General features: G+C 37.9%; 1 protein-coding gene across 3 annotated transcripts in view; it reads left to right on the top strand.

The window, feature by feature from the left end:
- Positions 1–3246: 3246 nt before the first annotated feature.
- Rp2 (RP2 activator of ARL3 GTPase) overlaps positions 3247–19552 on the top strand; it is a 47641-nt gene continuing 31335 nt past the window's right edge. For 2 of the 3 annotated variants that reach the window (XM_046420197.2, XM_046420196.2), the window contains exon 1: positions 3250–3534. In XM_046420197.2, the coding sequence (XP_046276153.1) occupies positions 3436–3534 (99 nt within the window). In that variant the 5' untranslated portion in view covers positions 3250–3435. Of the gene's footprint in view, positions 3535–19552 lie in introns of all 3 variants that reach the window. The other variant, XM_058571460.1, reaches the window with a different exon arrangement.

Here is a 19552-nt window from a genome sequence, read left to right as displayed (position 1 = left end):
GCTCAAAAGAAATTTTCTGTCTATGTAATTTTAAAACCTTCCAATCTCCTTTTTTGGTAGAGAGATAATATCAACACATTGCAGTAGCCAGCCTAGGAGATAACACCTCGAAGATCTGTGCCTTACTGTATTCATTTCCCTTATTTAGTCTCTTCACTTTGTGAGTAGGGTAGGTGCTGAGTGACCAATAGAATGCAGTGGAAGTGACATTGTGTGGCTTCTGAGGCTTTGCTACAGGAGGCCTTGCAGCATCTGCTTTGATCTCTTAGAACACCCACTCTTGGAGCCCTGAGCGTGAGATGTGAAGTCCAACTATCCTAAAGCCTCCTTGCTGGAGAGATTACATGTAAAAAGTCTAAGATTTCATGTATAATAATTCCTGGCCAGTTCCCCAGCCATTTGAGTCATCCAAGCTGAGACTCTGGACATACTGTGGAACTCAGTTAAGTTGTTCCTGCCAAACCCTGCCTAAAATGCAGACTTGTGGATAAAATAAATAGCTATTGCTTCAATCTATTAATTTTCGTGTGGTTTGTTATGCAGCAATAGATAGCTGAAATACTCCTCCCTTTCCTTCCTCCTTCACTAGATGTGAATAGTTTCCTTAGATGGGTGCAGAGTGAACAAGGATGTGTCCAGTCATCTCAAGGTTGGAGAATTTTCTAGCCAACTGTATTGGGGTAATTGATTATCTGTGTTATACAGATAAACTGCATAAGGGCTGTCTTCTGATTTTTTTTAAATTGGGAATGGAACCCAGGACCTCACAAATGCCTTCCGGGTGCTTTAACACTAAGCTAAACTCTCAGTTCCAGGATTGTCTTCTGAGAAGAAACTATGTCACTTCTGTGGTCAAGACACAGGGAACCCTGGACCATCTCTAGAGCTTGTGGCCAGGCATAAACCCCAACCTAACAGATAAATACATACACTAAGCTGAACATAAAGTGCAGCATTCTACAGAAAAGAATTGACAAAAAAAAAAAAAAGTGACCAGAGTATAAACAGCAGTAGGTGTACTGGCAGAAGGAACAACTAAAGTCTGTCTGGACTTTGCAGGATTTGAGCTGTTAGCACATTCCATTTCAGGACCTGCTCCCCACCCATGTTTGTAATAAGAAACTCATCCCTACATCTGCAGCAATTAGACCAGAGGTACACACCAGTCTATAGACAGTTTATTTTTGACTGGCCAGTAATTTATCTGATTATCTCTTTTGAGAGTCTGAACTAGTATATGAAGAGAGTGTAGCATTCAGTTGGAGAGAAAGGCCAGGAGGGATCAAGGCCCGAGAACTGTTGGCAGCCTGTATATTTTGATAAGCATGTAGAGAGCTTGTTTGCAAAAAGTAGTGATGTGAATTCATGGGGAGAGAGAAAAAGAGAGAGAAAAGAATTTTAAGAGTGAGAGACAGAATGAGAGAACACTGGCCCTAGCTCTACTTACTGACTTTTTAGTCCCCAGTTTTTAAAATGTAACTTTATTTTACACAAAATTACACAAATTTTTGTGTAAATTTTGTGTAAATTTTGGGTTTGGGTGATGATTTGATGGGAATTAACAAAACAGGGACTTTATCTTCACTTTTATTTAAGGGTCTCTGAAAAGACCACTGTTTTATACTGGCTTTGTTTCTGGTTTATCATTAATGAATATTTCAAAAGAGAGTTTTAGAGTTTGTTTCCCTAAAACTAGTTTTGTCATGCTGTTTGTGCATGAAAAGGAACATAATAACTGTGGGAAGGAAATCCTACAGGCATCAGGCCCAAGCAGATGCTTCTTTACTTCTTTATTTCCAATCAATGAAGGAGGAACAAATTTAAGGCAGGAAGAGGCACTAGAAAACACATGCTCTGGATTTATCCAGTACCTGCTCAATCACTCCTATTATGACCCCATATTTATCCCTTTCTCTCTGGTCCTTTGCTTCCTCTGCTGCACTATGGTGGTGATCACAGTTTTAAAATTCTGTAAATATAAAGTGTCTAATGAGAATCTAATCCAAAAACATTCTCACATAGGACTTTCATCTCATTCTGAAGATGAAAAAATTGCACTGAGAAAAGACTATTGCCTAAGATATGCAACGTAAATTTGCAGTAATTTCTAATACTTCAGCACTGTACTTTTTCTTCCTGATTGTGCAATAAGGACAGGAAGTGAAAAGGGGAACATTGTTAATGTTCAAGTTAAGTCAGAGGCTCAGTTAGGATACTTACAAGATGTGAATAAGTGGGAAAGTAAAAGATAACCAAATTTGAACCTGAATCAATATGCATTTGATGTCCTACCAAGATGTCAAAATACTGTATCTCAGAGAAATCAACTTATTTTTTCTCTTACATAAGCTATACATATGGGTTTTCATAAAATTCTACACAAGTATCATTAATGTTAATAATTGGCATATGTGAATTTTAAAAATCTACTTATGTGTTCATTCAACAAAATGCTTTATTTATTCATTTTTTTTTTTTTTTTGAGATGGGAGTCTTGCTGTGTTACCCAGAATGGCCTTTAACTTCTGGGCTCAAGAGTTCTGTTTCAGTCTCTCAAGTACTTGGGACTGCAGACATGCCAGAGCATTTTATTGAGCAAGGAGTTGGACCAGGCTGGAGGATTTAATGGTACATGCTCATTTTAAACATGCCATTTGGTCTTTAATTCATAATTCTAATAAAGAGACATCTTTATTCTGAGTACTTGCACAAGTTTTGAGCAAACGTGAAAGTTTTAAGAAAGCATAGGTCAGGGGGAGTTGTGGAGGAAGGTTCCTAATGGGCGACAGTGGCAAGGCAATGTGTGGGGCTAGGGGGAGGGTTAATAAAGGGAGGAGTAAGGACTATAAATTTCAGGGTCTTCCTGTTTGAGCAGAGGTTCCTGTTCCCTCACAACTTGCATGATAAAACAAGTGTAATATTCGACTAAGCATCCATCCCGCGCCTAGAATTTGGGCAAAAAGACCCGGATGCCGAGTCCCACCTCCCACCAGCTAAGGGGGCCCGCTGAGTTCCATGAGGGGCGGGGCTGAGGGGTGGGGCGGGGCTGAGGGGTGGGACGGGACAGAACTAGGGGAGGGGCCGCTGTACGTTTTCCAGAGCTGGGCTGCTCCGCCGCTGAGGGCTTACGCTGGAGCCAGGCTTGGATTGGTGAGTACGTTGGTCTCTGTTTATAGGCCGCACAGAACTGTTCGCGGGGCTTTGATTGGCTCAACAGGCTCTGAGCGGTCATTGGCTACAGTGGGTCGTCAGGGCGACTAAGGGGAAAAGAAGAAGGGGTGTTGGGCCTGGCGGTGAACTGGGGCTGCGGGCAGCTGGGCGGCTCCGCGGGTAGGTGTCCAGAGAGCCGCGGGGCCAGAGTGCCCAGGGTTCACATCACACTCCAGGAGGTGCCCGGGCTAGTTGGTTGGCTGGGGAGACCCGCAGGCCAGGACCATGGGCTGCTTCTTCTCTAAGAGGCGGAAGGCTGAGGAGTCGCGGCCCGAGAGTGAGGAGGAGCAGCCCAAGCAGTACAGCTGGGACCAGCGCGAAAAGGTAATGAAAGTATTTCAACCCCTGGTCTCAGTCCTTTAGAGCCGCCCGGCAAGTGGCCCTTATAGCCGGGAAGGTCTAGGGAAGCCAACTCAACGATATGGGTAGCTGAAGTCAGGGTGCAAGACTTTGGGAGAGCGTCCCAAAGAGCTGTGAAAGGGGCCTTCAAGTTCGTTGTCCAGGTAGATGTACCCTCGGGGGCTTTGCCTCGGTTTTGCTCCCTGACTTGCGCCTACTTCCCGTTCGAGGATAGACTCAGGGAAGGAGCCAAGAATGCGCTGAATCGCAAATCACCTCATTTCACCAGCCGCGCTGAGCGGGGTTTGGTCCAATCGTCGAATTACATATGGGACTGATTCTCATCTCTTCCGCGGCTTATGTTCTGTGGCTGTTTCTCTTTTGTCTGCACTCCCTGGCAAATCTCTTTGGTGCCGCATGATATATTCCACTGCTGCATTTTCTTAGTTACTAGGTGTACTGTTATAATGTACAGCTTCCCTCTCCCTCCTTTTCCAGTTGGCTGAAAGGGATAATGAAAATCAAAAGTCTTGAATGCGTGTTAAGACTGTAAAGTGAAAGTAATTGGTATGAACTAGGCAATATTTATTATTGCTTTATGTGAATGAAAACACCCTTATTCTTATTTTGAAGATATCCCCTAGTCTTGCACAAACACACTTACTCATCCATTTCTTAATGGTTCCTCTTTTTACATAGTTCTTCATTTATGCCTAGTAACTTTGATAGACTTAATTATTCTCTTCCAAACAAAATGAGATTGTCTTTAATGAGTGTAAGAACAGTTAACTCTTACCTAGTGCAACATATCTTTACCCCCAAAATACTTTATAGTAAGTTTCTTACTAATGGTTTGATTCAGTCATAAACCTTCCTGCCCAATCACCAATTCCCAGCAGAATTTAGGCATGTAGATTCTCCAAGTGTTACATTTAATAAATTAGAAGCTTTTTTCATTATTCTCAGCCCCATCTTTCTGCCTCTGGTTCTTAGACCCTTCTTGCACCATGTGATACATTTGTTTTCTCTTATTTATACTTCATGGTGGCATTTTATCATGTATGAAAGCTGTGTTTTCTATTGTACAAGGAGATTGCACCTATCTTTTTTTTCTTTTCTTTTGGTACTAGGGATTGAACTTGTGCGCTTTATGACTGAGTTACATCCTCAGCCTTTTGTATTTTTTATTTTGAGACAGGGTCTTGTTAAATTGCTTAGGGCCTGGCTAAATTGCTGATGCCAGCTTCAAACTTGTGATCCTTCTACTTCAGCCTCCTGCACTTGGCTAGAACATGTCTTTTAAAGTTATTTGGTGAGCGTTTTTTGAAAGATTCATTTTCCTCAGATCTAGGATTTCTAACAATGCTGTTTAAACTTGAACTGTCTGCCACAGAGAAAGTTGTGTTTTTTAATTTTTATTTTAGCTTTTTGTTTTGAAATCATAGGCTAAACTTTAGTTTTAGCCTATGATTTCAAAACAAAAGTTTAGTTTTAGCCTATGTTTGCCTCTGATTCATTGTTTTACAATAAATTGTGCTACAGTTAACCTTTATTGACATTTCATTCAGCTTAATTGGGATCTTTCCAATTAATCCCTCTTTTAGATCAGTGGATGTGTTCTGTGATTTTTCTTCTTTTGCTCTTTGGCTAAGTAAAAGCATTGAAAAATAGAACAGGGGACACCATATGTAGCAAACTGTTACTTATAAACAGGGAACATTTTTTGAGAACATTACTAGATACTACAGTTGTATAGATATTACTGATATGTATAAATAAGCTCATACTTCTGTATGTGTATTAAAAGTTTAGGGGCTGGGGTTATAGCTCAGTGGCAGAGCACTTGCCAAGCACATGTGAGATGCTGGGTTCAATCCTCAGCATCACATAAACAAACAAACAAATAAATAAAGATATTGTGTCCAACTACAACTAAAAAATATTTTTTAAAAAAAGTTTAAATTTTTATTTTACTTTTTGCAGTGCTGAGGGTGAAACCCTGGGCCTTGTGCATGCTAGGCAAGCACTCTACTACCGAGCTATGTCCCCAGCCCCAATACAAGATCTTTTTTTTTTTTTTCACAATACTTAGCAGCTATTTATGTAAATACTTGAAAAAGTCAATAATGGAAAAATAGGCTTATCGTGAGAGTTTATTTTCATTGGATTTAGTTTGCCATTTAAAAAGTGCTGCTTCTAGGTTATCCTAGCAGATATAGAACACTTCAGGACACATGCATCTACTGTAACATACTATAATAGATACAGTCATTATAGAATGATTTATACTTTTGGAGGAAATTCAACAGTAGTAAGGGTAACTTGTTTATTTAAACTAAAAAAAAAGTTAGAATATACAAATTATTTTTTCTCATTTGATTGAAAGGGCTATAAAATTTCACATACCAACAAAGGAATCAACATAATCACATAGAGAACACCTCAGCTAATTGCTTTTACCTTATTTCCTCCTTAAAGGAGAGTGTACACTCAGCCATACAATATTCTAGACTGCACAATGGCTTCAAGGCTGGTCTACCATAAGTGACTGAAAGTAAGTTGTATTGGTAAGCTGACATTGAATAAGTTAAAATCTTGATCAACTCAATTAATCAAGATTTTTCTAACTAAATGAGCATTATATTCCCCAAACAACTCAGTTTAAAAGTCTTTGGACCATTGAAGAAAGAGAAATATTAGCTTACATTTTGAAACAATGGAGACACCACATTTTTAACACTGCTTTTTCTTTCTGGAATTTTTTGTTGTTGTTGTTCTTTTGGAATAACTAGGAATCTCTCTATAGTGCCTCATTTACCATAGTTTTAAGTTTTATATGATTTTAAATATATTTCTAGTTTCTTGCTTGCTGTGAGCTTGATTTGGACTACTGTATAAATGTTCTGTATTAGTCCAATGATGTTTTCAGTGACCATGGTCTTGTTTGCTCCTAGATTTTGGGGGAGGGGCTATTGGGGCTTGAACCCAGGGGTACTTAACTACTGAGCCACATCCCCAGCCCTTGTTTATATTTTATTTAAAGACAGAGTCTTGCTGAGTTGCTTAGGGCTTTACTAAGTTGCTGAGGTTGGCTTTGAACTCATGATCCTATTGTCTCAGCCTCCCAAGATGCTGGGATTACGGGACTACACCATCATGCCCTGCTCCTAGAAGAGTTTAATCATACCTTAGAAGGAACAGAATGCAAATACAGCCTAGAGAACATAACTGAGATATACTGCATTATATTAACAGAAATGGTTTGTGTTAAAAGTTTAGGTTTCCATAATGTAAAACAATGGCAAGTATTTACTTTGTTCACAATGTTGCAATTTGTATAAAGCTAAGATGGTTGATTCTGCTATATTTTAATATAGCTTATATGTTTTTAAAGTCATATCAATTGCCATTCAGCTTCTATGATTTTATGTATAAAACCAAAATGAGTTCCCTGAAGTTTCCTTGCAACTTAGAAAGTGGTATTTAAATTTTCCTTAGGTTGTGTAACCAGAGTACCTTTATTGAGGGGCACCCTTGGGGTTTTGAGTTGGGTAATTGGGTCAGTCTTCAGGGACTGAAGTAAGAAGAAATTGTCTCAATTAGAAAGAATGTTTGGGGAGTAAGTGTTGTCATGGCAACTGACATACTGTAGTCAACAGTGGAAGAAATTCATTTTCTATTGCTGCTGACTTTGAAAAAAAGTTTACAGTTACTGCACTGACATGATAAGAAATATATTTGGATTACAATATCTGTACATAAATAATTGGAAAGAAATGCTTTTATCTTTGTTATCCACATGCTATCTTCCAGTTAGGCAAAGTATTCAAAATATGTGTATTCAAACACCAAGGGAGATCCAGAATTATAATACCCATCCAAGCCCTCCAGGAAATTACTTGGTTTTTTTTTTTTTTTTTTTTTGGAGTTAAGACAGGGAGTATTTAAGTGAAAATCAGGTGAAGATGATACAGAAAATTATTTTTCATTTCCCAGTTATTCATGCCAATGTTCCTCCTAAATAAGAGGAAATGAAGATTATGTATCTAAACAATAATGACATAAATTTGAAAACTGTAGTTGGGTATGAACAACACATCTTGTATTTGTTACATTTGATTCATGTTTAATAGAAATAATACTAAACAAAATTTTTTAAATTCAAGTTTCTATTGTGTAACTTTTGTTAAAGTAACCAATTTGTGCACTTCAGGTTCCTCATCTATAAAGTGGGACAGTTATAAATATTTCTCCACTATTTAATATGGCAAAGGCCTGTCCTTTCCCTGTTCCTCCTTTGAACCAGATTGGCAATCCAAATAATTTTATACTACAGAACTGTTTAACTGTAGAATCTGTAGCTATTTGATTAATTTCTCCCCATGAACTAGAGAGGTTAGACAGTAATGATCATATCCAAGGAAAGAACTTGAACAAACTTTAAGCAGATTATAATTCCCAAAGTTGTTCATCAGTGGAAAGGGTGGCTTTGTGAGAAATTGACCTCCACATTAGTCAGAATGTTCAGAGGTTAAACGGTAACCTGCTAGAAAGAAGTGTCTGCATCAAATAGGGGGCTAGATGCTATTTTAGCCTTCTTTTAAGTAAGCAAGGTATTCTAGTTGTCCATCTCTGCATACCAAACCATCTCTGCATACCTGAAACTTAATATCTTAAAACAATGGCAAGTATTTACTTTGTTTACAATATTGCAATTTGTATAAAGCTAAGATGGTTGATTCTGCTCAATGTTGAATCAACTGTGGCAGTTTGACTAGGGGCTGAATAATCTACCTTCAGGATGGCTTAACAGCCTAGCTGGCTGGCAAGTTATTGTTGGCTTTCAGCTGGGAGCTCAGCTAGGGCTGAAGGCCAGGCACTCTCCATGCAGCCTGGGCTTCCTCACAGTATTATGGCTGGGTTCCAAGGGCCAGTGGCCCAAGAGATATTGGCAGAAGCTGCATTATCTTTTCCAAGTAGCTACTTCTTTTTTAAAAAGAATTTTTTGTGGACTAGATTTCCATTAAAATGAACAAAATCCATTATTTTATCTTAGATTAAGAATAAGATGTTCACTTTTGTTTTATATTAGAAAAATAATGCTTAATTTAGTTTAGTAGCTGTAGGACATCAAATTAATATCATGTTAATTCCAACTCCTAATTTTTTCTTTGATTTTGAAAGTATATTACCTTTTTTGTGGTGCTGGGCATTGAACTCAGGGTCTTCTTTTGTGTGTGTGGTGCTGGGGATATAACTTAGGGAAAGTGCTTTACTACTGAACTATATCCCCAGACCTATTACCTTTTAAGAATTATAGTAAGAAATACAGTCTAATCAAAGCTCACTTCTATAAATGGCTCATATAAAAAAGTAATTTAAACCATGATCTTTTTATGAGTGTGATTTTAGGCACTTTATTTGAGAACCAGTAACTTGCAAGGTTATTATGGGCCTAAGTTTCAGGTTGCTTTATTATTACTTTTTGCTTTGAGCAACTTTCAGGCATTATTGAGAAAGCACAGCAGCATAAATCTTGTTTCTCCTTTGAAGACTGGGTTGACAATTCAAATAATTTTATACTACAGAATTATTTAGCTATAGACTCTTTAGCTATATGATTAATTTCGCTCCATGAGTTAGGAAAGCTGGAATGTACAGAGAAAATATTAAATTACATTTAAATCCTTAGTTTTGGCAGCTGCTACAGACTGAATGTTTGTCAGATTCTTATGTTGAAGGCCTACCCTCTCCCAACACAATGTGGCTGTATGTGGATATAGGGCCTCTAAGGAAGTAATTAAGGTTAAATGAGGTCATAAGGGTGGAGCTCTGATCTGAAAGGATTAGCGTCCTTTTAAGAAGATTCGCCAGAGAGCTATCACACAAGTGCAGTTGCTCTAGTGTATGCATGTGCATGTGTTCTCTCTGTTTCTCTCTCCCCCCCCTCTCTCTGTCTCTCTCTCTCTCTCTCTCTCTCTCTCTCACACACACACACACACACACACACACACACACACACACACACACACAGTATAAAGCCTGGTAAAAGCACAAAGAGAAGAGGGCCTTTGCTGTTGGAGGAGATTGAGACAGGCTGCCATAGCAACATACTGCAGACTGGGTAGCTTAAGTAACAGAAATGTATTTCTCAGAGTTCTAGAGCATGGGAATACCAAGATCAAGGTGCCAGAAGATCCAGCATCTGCTGAGGCTTCTTTTTTTAGTTTATAGATGGCTGCCTTCTTGTTGTACCCCATAGCCTCTTCTCTGTGTGCTTTCTTGCTCTTGGAGAGAAAACACTTGATGTCTCTTCTTATTCTTTTTTTTTAAATTTTTTTTAGTTGTTGATGGATCTTTATTTTATTTATTCATATGTGGTGCTGAGACTCAAATCCAGTGCCTCACATATCCTAGGCAAGCGCTCTACCACTGAGCCACAGCCCAGCCCCTCTTTTTATTCTTAAAAGGGCATTAATACCATCATGATGGGCTCTCATGACTTCATTTAAACCTAATAACCTCTCAAAGCCTCCCCACCTCTAAAAACCCATGACACTGGAGGTTTGCACTTCAACAAATTTTGGGGGTGAAGGACAGACGTTAAATCCATAACAAAGTCTGAGCCTATCAATAAGACAACAGCTCAGTAAATTAAAAGTTAAGAATAGACTTTCTGTATTTGCAACAAGAAGTCTCAATGCCAATTTATGTAGTTGAAATTTGTCGGTTTAATACTGTATATCTCATACTATATCATATCAATTGTCATGTAAAAAACACTAGCTAAGGGCTGGGGTTGAGGCTTAGTGGTAGGGCACTTGCCTAGCATGTGCTAGGCCCTGGGTTTGATCCCCAGCACCATAAATAAATAAATAAAGGTAATGTGTCAAACTACAACTAAACAATACATTAAAAACAAAAAAACACTAGCTAAGTTCTTTCTTTATGGTGATGGTGGTACTAGGGATTTAACTCAGAGGCACTCTACCACTGGGCTACACTTCCAGACTTTTTTATTTTGAGACAGAGACTCACTAAGTTGTCAAGACTGGACTCCAGCTTAGAATCCTCCTGCCTCAGCTCCCAAGTCATTGGGATTACGGATGTGTGCCATTGCACCTCATGTTGAATTCTTTTTTTTAATGTTTATTTATTTATTTTTAGTTTTAGGTGGACACAGTATATTTTACCTTTATGTGGTGCTGAGGATCAAACCCAGTGCCTCAGGCATGCTAAGTGAGCACTCTACCACTCAGCCACAACCCCAGCCCCTTGCTGGTTTATTTTTATCCAGTTGTGGTTTTTTTCTTTTTTTAAATATTAATTTTTTTAGTTGGACACAATACCTTTATTCCATTCATTTATTTTTATGTGGTCCTGAGGATTGAACCCAGGCTAGGCAAGCGCTCTACCGCTGAACCACAACCCCAGACCCCAGTTGTGTTTTTTTTCACCTACTTAATTTTCATATAAATATGCTTGCAAATGTTTAAACTTACCTGTGTCTAGACAAAATCATTTGGCCAGAATCTTGAACCCCAAATCAAATCCCCAGGAAAAACACAAATTTTTTTTTAAAAAATTATTTTTTAGTTGTAGTCAGACACAATACCTTTATTTTATTTATTTTTTTAATGTGGTGCTGAGGTTCAAACCCAGGGCCTCACACATGCTAGGTGAGTGCTTTACCACTGAGCCACAACCCCAGCCCAACATTCACAAAATTTTACATAAAAGTTTTAAGAAGTTTCTGGTACAGTTAGATAAACCACAAACATGCATGAGGATTCCACTTGCCCATTGATCTTGAGGCGTGGTAAAAATAGGCCAACTCCTGCTCCTTTTCCCTACCTCTCTCTGTTTGTTGGCACTTTCATTTTTACCAGCCCCTCTGTGGGAGTTGACTTGGTGCCAGAAAGAGAAGCATAAAATGTTTTTACCCTGCTTAAGGTTTAAAGCAGAACTGACTTAAACCACTCTTTCTTGTTCCTTATTTCCACCTTAAGGCCTACACTTGCTCAAGATCCCATTAGCCTGCTCATGGCTATATTCCCATCCCCTTCTAGTAGCTTTCCAAGGGAATGCAGCCTAAACCTTTTTTTATTCAGGTGTAGGAAAGAAGAGAATGTAAAAAGCAAAGACCCAGGTCAGGCATTAAAAAGAGGGCTTCTGACAGGCTTTGTGTATAGTTATAGTTTATTTTCCTACTCAGAAATTGGCCAGCTTGAATAATGACCCAATTAAGTGTCACTAAAAAAACAATTTTTTTCTTTTTATGATGCTGGGGATTGAACCCAGGGCCTTGTGCATGTAAGGCAAGTGCTATATCACTGAGCTATACCTGCAACCCTACTTTTAAAAGTTTTTTTGGTACTAGGGATTGAACCCATGGAGCTAAGTCCCTAGTCCTTTTTATTTTGAGACAGGGTCCTTCTAAGTTACTGAGGCTAGCTTTGAACTTGTGATTCTCTTACCTCAGCATCCTGAGATGCTGGGATTACAGATGTGTGTCACCATACCTGGCAAACCCTACCATTTTGTTCTTGATCAGTTCTTTGGGGATGGGATTGAGGATGAGGTGTGGAGAAGCTTCAAGTTCCCCTTAAGAGATGTATGATTATCAAACTTAATTACTATTCACATAACATATGTAGATCACCTATTGCAAGTTACACTCTAAGGTAATAAATTTTAAGTGATCAAAATGGATTCAACAAGTATGTGTGAAGTGCTTTGGTAGAATTGAACACTGTTCTGGGTTCTGGGGACAATAAGGGTGAACTAAACAGATCGTTCTTTTTCATGAAAGTTATGTTCTCATGGAGGGCAGACGGTAGACACATAAAAAATATAATTTATATATAGTATGTCAGAAGGAAGCCAAGCACTTTGGAAAATAAAGAGGTAATGTTGGGAGAAATGTTTCAGTTTTAAATAGACTGATTGCAAGCTGGGTGCAGTGGCACATGCCTGTAATTCTAGCTACTTGAAAAGCTGAGGCAGGAGAATCCCAAGTTTGAGGCCAGTCTCAGCAACTTAGTGAGACTCCATCTCAACTTAGTGAGACTCCATCTTTCAAATTAAAAATTTGAAAAAAAAATAGACTGGTTTCAGGATTCCAGCCTAAAACTTATATTACAGGAAGGGTCATAGATTGATATTTAATGTAATGTAGGTACTAAGGAAAGGGAGCATGTTTCCAGTTGAGGGAACCTGGAAAGCTTCACAGAAACTGTTTCACAAACAGACAAGTAGAACTGGGAGAAGGTATTCTGGGTCAAGGGGAATCAAAGGCCACATATACAGCACAGTCAGTATTTCAGATTTACTAAAGAACAGAGTTCACATGGGAGGGCAACAGGACTTAAGATTAAGTTGATGTTATATAGTGATGGTTTACATTTAAAGATTTTCTAACACCACACAACCTGATTTGGTGTTTTCTGTTTCTATGGGATTGATTCAATTTGCTAATTTTGTTTTCATGTATGGGCATGTGAAATGGGCCTGAAATTTTCTTCTTTTGTTATGTCTCTTTCTGCTTTTCTTATTAGGGTCAATGTTGGGCAGGCTACTAGTCTTGATGTTTTTATAAGGCCTACTGTTATCTTTGAAAGAGCAATTCACTGTGTGTATTTCTTTAATAGTACAGGTTGAGTGTCCCTAATTTTAAAATCCAAAATGCTCTGAAATCTGAAGCTTTATTTGTAGGGGTAGCAGGGATTGAACTCAGGGGCACTCTACCACTGAGCCACATCCCCAGCTCTATTTTTTTTTTGTGTGTGTGTGTGTGTAGGTAGACACAATACCTTTATTTTATTTTTTTATGGTGCTGAGGATTGAACCCAGGTGAGCACTCTGTCACTGAGCCCCAGCCCCACTATTTTGTATTTTATTTAGAGACAGAGTCTCACTGAGTTGCTTAGTGCTTTGCTTTTGCTGAGGCTGGCTTTGAACTCATGATTCTCCTTCCTCAGCCTCCTGAGCAGAGGGGATTATAGGCGTGTGCCACTGTGCCCACCCTTTGGACAGTTATTGTAGCAGAATGCTGAGCTAGATGGGGAAATACTGATTATACAGCTCCCAACTCAGAGCAGAGACAGCTGGTACAATTGCTACCTCCACACCCAAATACTTCAGAGATCATGTAGCTGAGGCTTTGGCACTTACTATACCTCCTAATATCTGGCAGAATCCAAAGCTTGAAGGCCCAGTAAGAAATTTCCACTTCAAATATCTTGGCAAAGAGTAATTTTAGACTCTTTACTTTTAAGTTTATTTTTTGTTTTGTTTTGTTTCACTGGGGTTGTCCTCTCTGTTGATTTGGTAGGTTTCCCTTTACTATTTGACAATGTGTATGTTAATCTAATTTTATGTACCTTTTTAATGTTCTAATATGTTAATTGGATTTATTAACTCTGCCTTTGCTTTCTCTTGCATATTCTCTCCTTTTTTACTCTTATTTTATCTTCTGTTTCTTTCTTCCTTCATGCCTTCCTGGTTGTTGTGGTTTTTTTTTTTTTTTTTTGTCTTCTTTCTCTTCATATTCTATATAGTTTAATTTTAATTTTTTTCAGCCTATTATAGAGTATTACTCCACTTTTCCACTTTTTGACTAGTGGAGTTATAGAGAACATTTTCAATAAATTTTTATCATTTACTAGTATACTGTTTGCTTTCAAGTAGTTGCAGTTACTGGTGATTATTATCTCCTCCCAAAACAGTGCTAGGGATTCATCATAGCACTAAGAACACAATGAATGGGTGCTTTGATGCTGAGATTTACCCCTGGTCCTTGGTACATGGTAAGATAAAGCAGCTCACTAAAGAGGCCCTTACATAACAGTGGAAGAGATATCCATCCCAGCAAATGAGCAAATCTCAATATTAAAGCACAGGAAACATAAGAAAGCAGGGTAATAAAATGCCTCCACAATTCCAAAAAGGTTAACTTTTAGAAGTTCTAGCTGGGCATGTGATGCACACCTATAATCCCAGTGACTTGGAAGGCTGAGACAGGAGGACAGCAAATTCAAAGCCAGCCTCAGTAAATCAACAAGGCCCCTAAGCAATTTAGTGGGACCTTGTCTCAAAATAAAAAAGATCTGGGGATGTAGCTCAATGGTAAAATGCCTCTGGGTTCAATCCCCAGTACCCACCCCTAAAGAAAATCAGAGGTGAAATTAAGGAAATAAAAACTATAAAAATAATACAAAGGATCAATGAAATAAATAATTGATTATTTGAAAAAATAAGCAAGATTGATAAACTCTAGCCAAACTATATGGAGAAAAGAGAGAGAGAGAGACCCCAAATTACTAAAATTAGAGGGAAAGATGGGAATATTAAAACAGGCACAACTGAAACAACTTAAGTCTCAGGTTTATTAGGGACTACTTTGAAAATTTACATTCCAGGGCTGGGGATGTGGCTCAAGCGGTAGCGCGCTCGCCTGGCATGCGTGCGGCCTGGTTCGATCCTCAGCACCACATACAAAGAAAGATGTTGTATCTGCCGAAAACTAAAATAAATAAATAAATAAATATTAAAATTCTCCCCCCCTTCTCTTAAAAAAAAAGAAAATTTTATATTCCAGAAAACCTAAACAGATCAATAACAAGCAATGACATGAAAGTAGTAATAAAAAACCTCCAACCAAGAAAAACCCAGGACCAGATGGACTCATAGCTGAGTTTTACCAGATACTTAGTGAAGAACCAATGCCAACGCTCCTCGATTTATTCCATGAAATAGGAAGGGAGGGAATGTTTCCAAGCTTATTCTATGAAATCAGTATTAACCTGATACCAAAACTGTATAAAGACACTTCAAAGAAAAAAATTGCAGAACAATATCCTTGACGAACATAGGTGCAAAAATCCTTAATAAAATATTAGCAAATTGAATTCAACAACACATTAAAAAGATCAAATATCATGATCAAGTTGGTTTCTTTCCAAGGATGCAAAGATAGTATGCTCAACATGTGCAAATCAATAAACATAATACACCAAATAAATAGAAGAACCCAGGACAAAAATTACATGATCAACCCAGCAGATGCAGGAAAAAGCCTTCAACATATTTCAGCATCTCTTAATGAAAAAAAAAAAAAAATACCCTGAAGAAACTAGGAATAGAAGGAACTTACCTCAACAATGAAGGCTATATATGACAAACCCAAAGCCAACATCATACTGAATAGGGAAAAACTGAAAGCATTTCCTCTAAAATCAGGAACAAGATAAGGATGCCTGCTCTTACCACTCCTATTCAATATGATACTTGAAATTTTACTCAGATTATTAGGCAAGAGAACAAAATAAAAGGAATATAAATAGGAAAGGAAGAAGTCAAATGATATGATCCTATACTAAAAAAAATTCCACTTCTAGAACTTATAAATTTAACAAAGTAGCAGGATATACAATCAGTACATAAAAATCAATAACTTTTCTATACACCAATAGTTAATCCACTGAGAAATAAAAAAGAACTCCACTTGTGATATGTTAAAAAGTACCTCAGAATAAAGCTAACCAAAGAAGTAATTAGCATCTATAAGAAAGTTACAGAATGCTGAAAGAAGAAATTGAAGATACTAGAAGATGAAAAGACCTCCTATACTCATGAACGGGCAGAATTAATATTGTTAAAATGGCCATATTACCAAAAGTGATCCACAGATTCAATGTAATATCCATCAAAATACCATTGATGGGGCTAGGGTTGTGGCTCAGTGGTAGAGTGTTCACCTAGCATGCATGAGGCACTGGGTTCAATGCTCAGCACCACCTAAATATCAAATAAAGATATTATGTCCACCTACAACTAAAAAATAAATATTTTTTTTAAAAATACCAATGACATTCTTCACAGAACTAGTAAAAACAATCCTAAAATTCATCTGGAAAAACCAAAAGACCCAGAACAGCCAAAGCAATCCTGAGCAAAAAGAGCAAAGCTGGAGGCATTACAATACCCAATTTCAAATTGGATTACAGAACCAAAGTAACAAAAATAGCATGGGACTGGCATATAAACAGACATGTAGACCAAAGGGATAGAATAGAGCATTCAGAGACCAACCTACATATTTAGTCATGTGATTTTTGACAGAGATGCCAAAAATATACAGTGGAGAAAGAATAGCTGCCTTAACAAATGGTGCTGAGGAAACTAGATATCCAAAGGTAGATGAATGAATCTGGATCTACATCTCTCTCCCTGCACAAAAGTCAACCCAAAACCTATCAAAGACCTAATCCGAGAAACTTTGCAACTGTTAGAAGAAAATGTAGGGGAAACATTTCATCATATAGAAACTGGTAACAATTTCCTGAATAGGACTCTTATAGCTCAGGAAATAATAAACATAGCTCAGGAAAGAATCAATAAATGGAGTAGCATCAAAGTAAAACTCTTCTGTATAGTAAAGGAAACAATCAACAGCATGAAGACACAGCCTGTAGAATGAGAAAAAATGTTTTCTAGCTACTTTTCAAACAGGATTAATGTCCAGAATATATAAAGAACTCAAAAGACTAAAACCCCCCGAAACCCCCAAATAATCCACTCAATAAATGGTCAAATGCACTGAACAGACACTTTTCAATACAGATGGCTGACAGTTATTTGAAAAAAAAAATGTCCAACATCTTTATCCATCAGGGAAATTCAAAATCAAAACTACATTGTGAGCCGGGTACAGTGGTGCACATCTGTAATCCCAGTGGCTTGGGAGGCTGAGACAGGAGGATCGTGAGTTCAGAGCCAGCCTCAGCAATGGCGAGATGCTAAGCAACTCGGTAAAACCTGTCTCTAAATAAAATACAAAATAGGGCTGGGGATGTGGCTCCGTGGTTGAGTGCCCCTGAGTTCAATCCCTGGAATCCCCAAAATAAAAACAAAGTACCCTGAGATTCTGTCTCATTCCAGTCAGAATGGCAATCATCAAGAATACAAGTAATAATAAATACTGTCAAGTGTATAGGGAAAAAGTGAACTCTTAAACTCTATTGGTGGGAATGTAAGTACCACAGCCACTATGGAAATCAGTATGAAGTTTCCTCAAAAATACTAAAAATAGGACTACCATATAATCCAGCTATACCACTCCTTGGTATTTATCCAAAAGAATTAAAGTCAACATACTTTAGAGGTTTATGTATATCCATATCTATCACAACACAATTCACAATAGCCAAGTTAAAGAATTAGTCTAGGTGTCAGTCAATAGATGAATAGAAAAGCAAATGTGGTATGTATATGCAATGAAATTTTATTCATCTATCAAGAAGAACAAAAATTATGTGATGTACAGGAAAACAGATGGAACTGGAGAATATTATGTTAAGTGAAGTAAGCCATTCTCAGAAAGATAAGTACTGTAGGTCTTCCCTCATATGTGGAAACAAGTTGGAAAAAAGTAGGGGAAAAAAGTATGTCATAAAAGTAGAAGGGAGATCAATAGGGTAGAAGAAGGGGACTGGGGGAATGAGGAAGGGAGGTATTGAGGAATAAAATTGATCAAATTATATGCATGTACCAATATGTCACAATGAAATTCACCATTCTGTATAATTAATATGTACTAATAAAGAAGAAGTTTGGGATTTTCAGATTAGGGTTATTCAACCAATAAAGTCTATGCAAATATTCCCAAATCCAAAAACTCCAAAATCTGAAACACTTCTGCTTCCAAGCATTTCAGATAAGGGATACTCAACTTGTAATTTAAAAATTGCTATGGCTTGCTTTACAGCCCAGTACATGATTTTTTAAAAAATATTTAATGTGTGTTTGAGGAAAATGTAAATTTATTCTACATCTTGAATGTGGAACTCAAGTTTATTTGTTGTGTGTAATTATTGTTTTAATTTGGGGACCTATTTGACCTATTGAGAGAAACAGTATTAGAGAGCAATCCTTAGATTTGATTTTATTTTATGGCGTTGTGGATCAAGCCCAGGGCCTCATACATGCTAGGCAGGTGCTCTACCACTGAGCTATATATTCATAACCCCTCTCCTTATATTTAAATTCATCACTTCCGGGGGTATAGAAGGGAAGAAATTGCCCTGGTTAGTCTTTACCTGCTTTCCTAGCTTTACATCCAGCACAGTATTTCTTCCCTGCCCTGACATACTCCCAAGGAAGTCTGGATTGGAGGTCTACATCAGAGGTGGTGTGCAGGAAGCAAGAGCAGAAATCCCAGAAGTTCCTTTTATATTTTATCCTCCCACACATTTGTGTAAGGGTTGGTCATGGTTTTCCCTTTATTAGTGGGTTCCTTTCTTGGTATGTTTGGGGTTGATCTTGGGCAATGGAACAAGCAACTATATTAATTCATCATCTTGTTGGAGACCAAACTGAAACACTATACCTTTCTTTTTGTGGGTCACCTGTAAAATCCTGGAAATGGAATTGGTTGAATATTTCTACAGTAAACCTGTGTTACCTTCTGTATTTTTTCATTTCTGTTTATGGCACTACTAGCATCCAATCACATGAACCAGAGCAATGTTTTGTCAAGCCTGTAGGTGGGGATAATAGAAAATATTTGGGAGCATAGCATAAATTAATGGTAAGTATTATTTTGCAAAACTTATTTCATTGGTATGTATACATTCACAAGTACTCATAAGTCTGGCTACTTTTTTTTCTAGTGCTGGGGATCGAAACCAGGGCCTTGTACCTGCTAGGCAAGTGCTCTACTGCTAAAGTATGTCCCCAGCCCACAAATATGGATAAGTCCACATGCTGGGCTGTGCTGAAGAATGTATTAATGTGTGTTATAATGTAGAAGCACTGAACCAGGGAAGTATCATTTCCCTAAGAAGAATCTTTTTTTCCCACTTTCTTCTGCCTTACCTCCCTTAGCCATTAAATTACCAAATCTGCTGATTTTGTTTCTTCAATAATTCTCATCTTCATCCCATCCTCCTGTTCCTAACTACTACTCTAGTTCCAGCTCTTTCTCTATCAGCCTCTCAGATTC

This window comes from Marmota monax, unplaced genomic scaffold, assembly GCF_021218885.2.
Source record: "Marmota monax isolate L192 unplaced genomic scaffold, Marmota_monax_Labrador192_F-V1.1 WCK01_AAM20220418_F8-fsc00225, whole genome shotgun sequence".
In the NCBI taxonomy this organism is placed as follows: domain Eukaryota; kingdom Metazoa; phylum Chordata; class Mammalia; order Rodentia; family Sciuridae; genus Marmota; species Marmota monax.
Note: the sequence above shows the minus strand (reverse complement) of the source record. Positions and strands in the feature narration are given on the sequence as shown.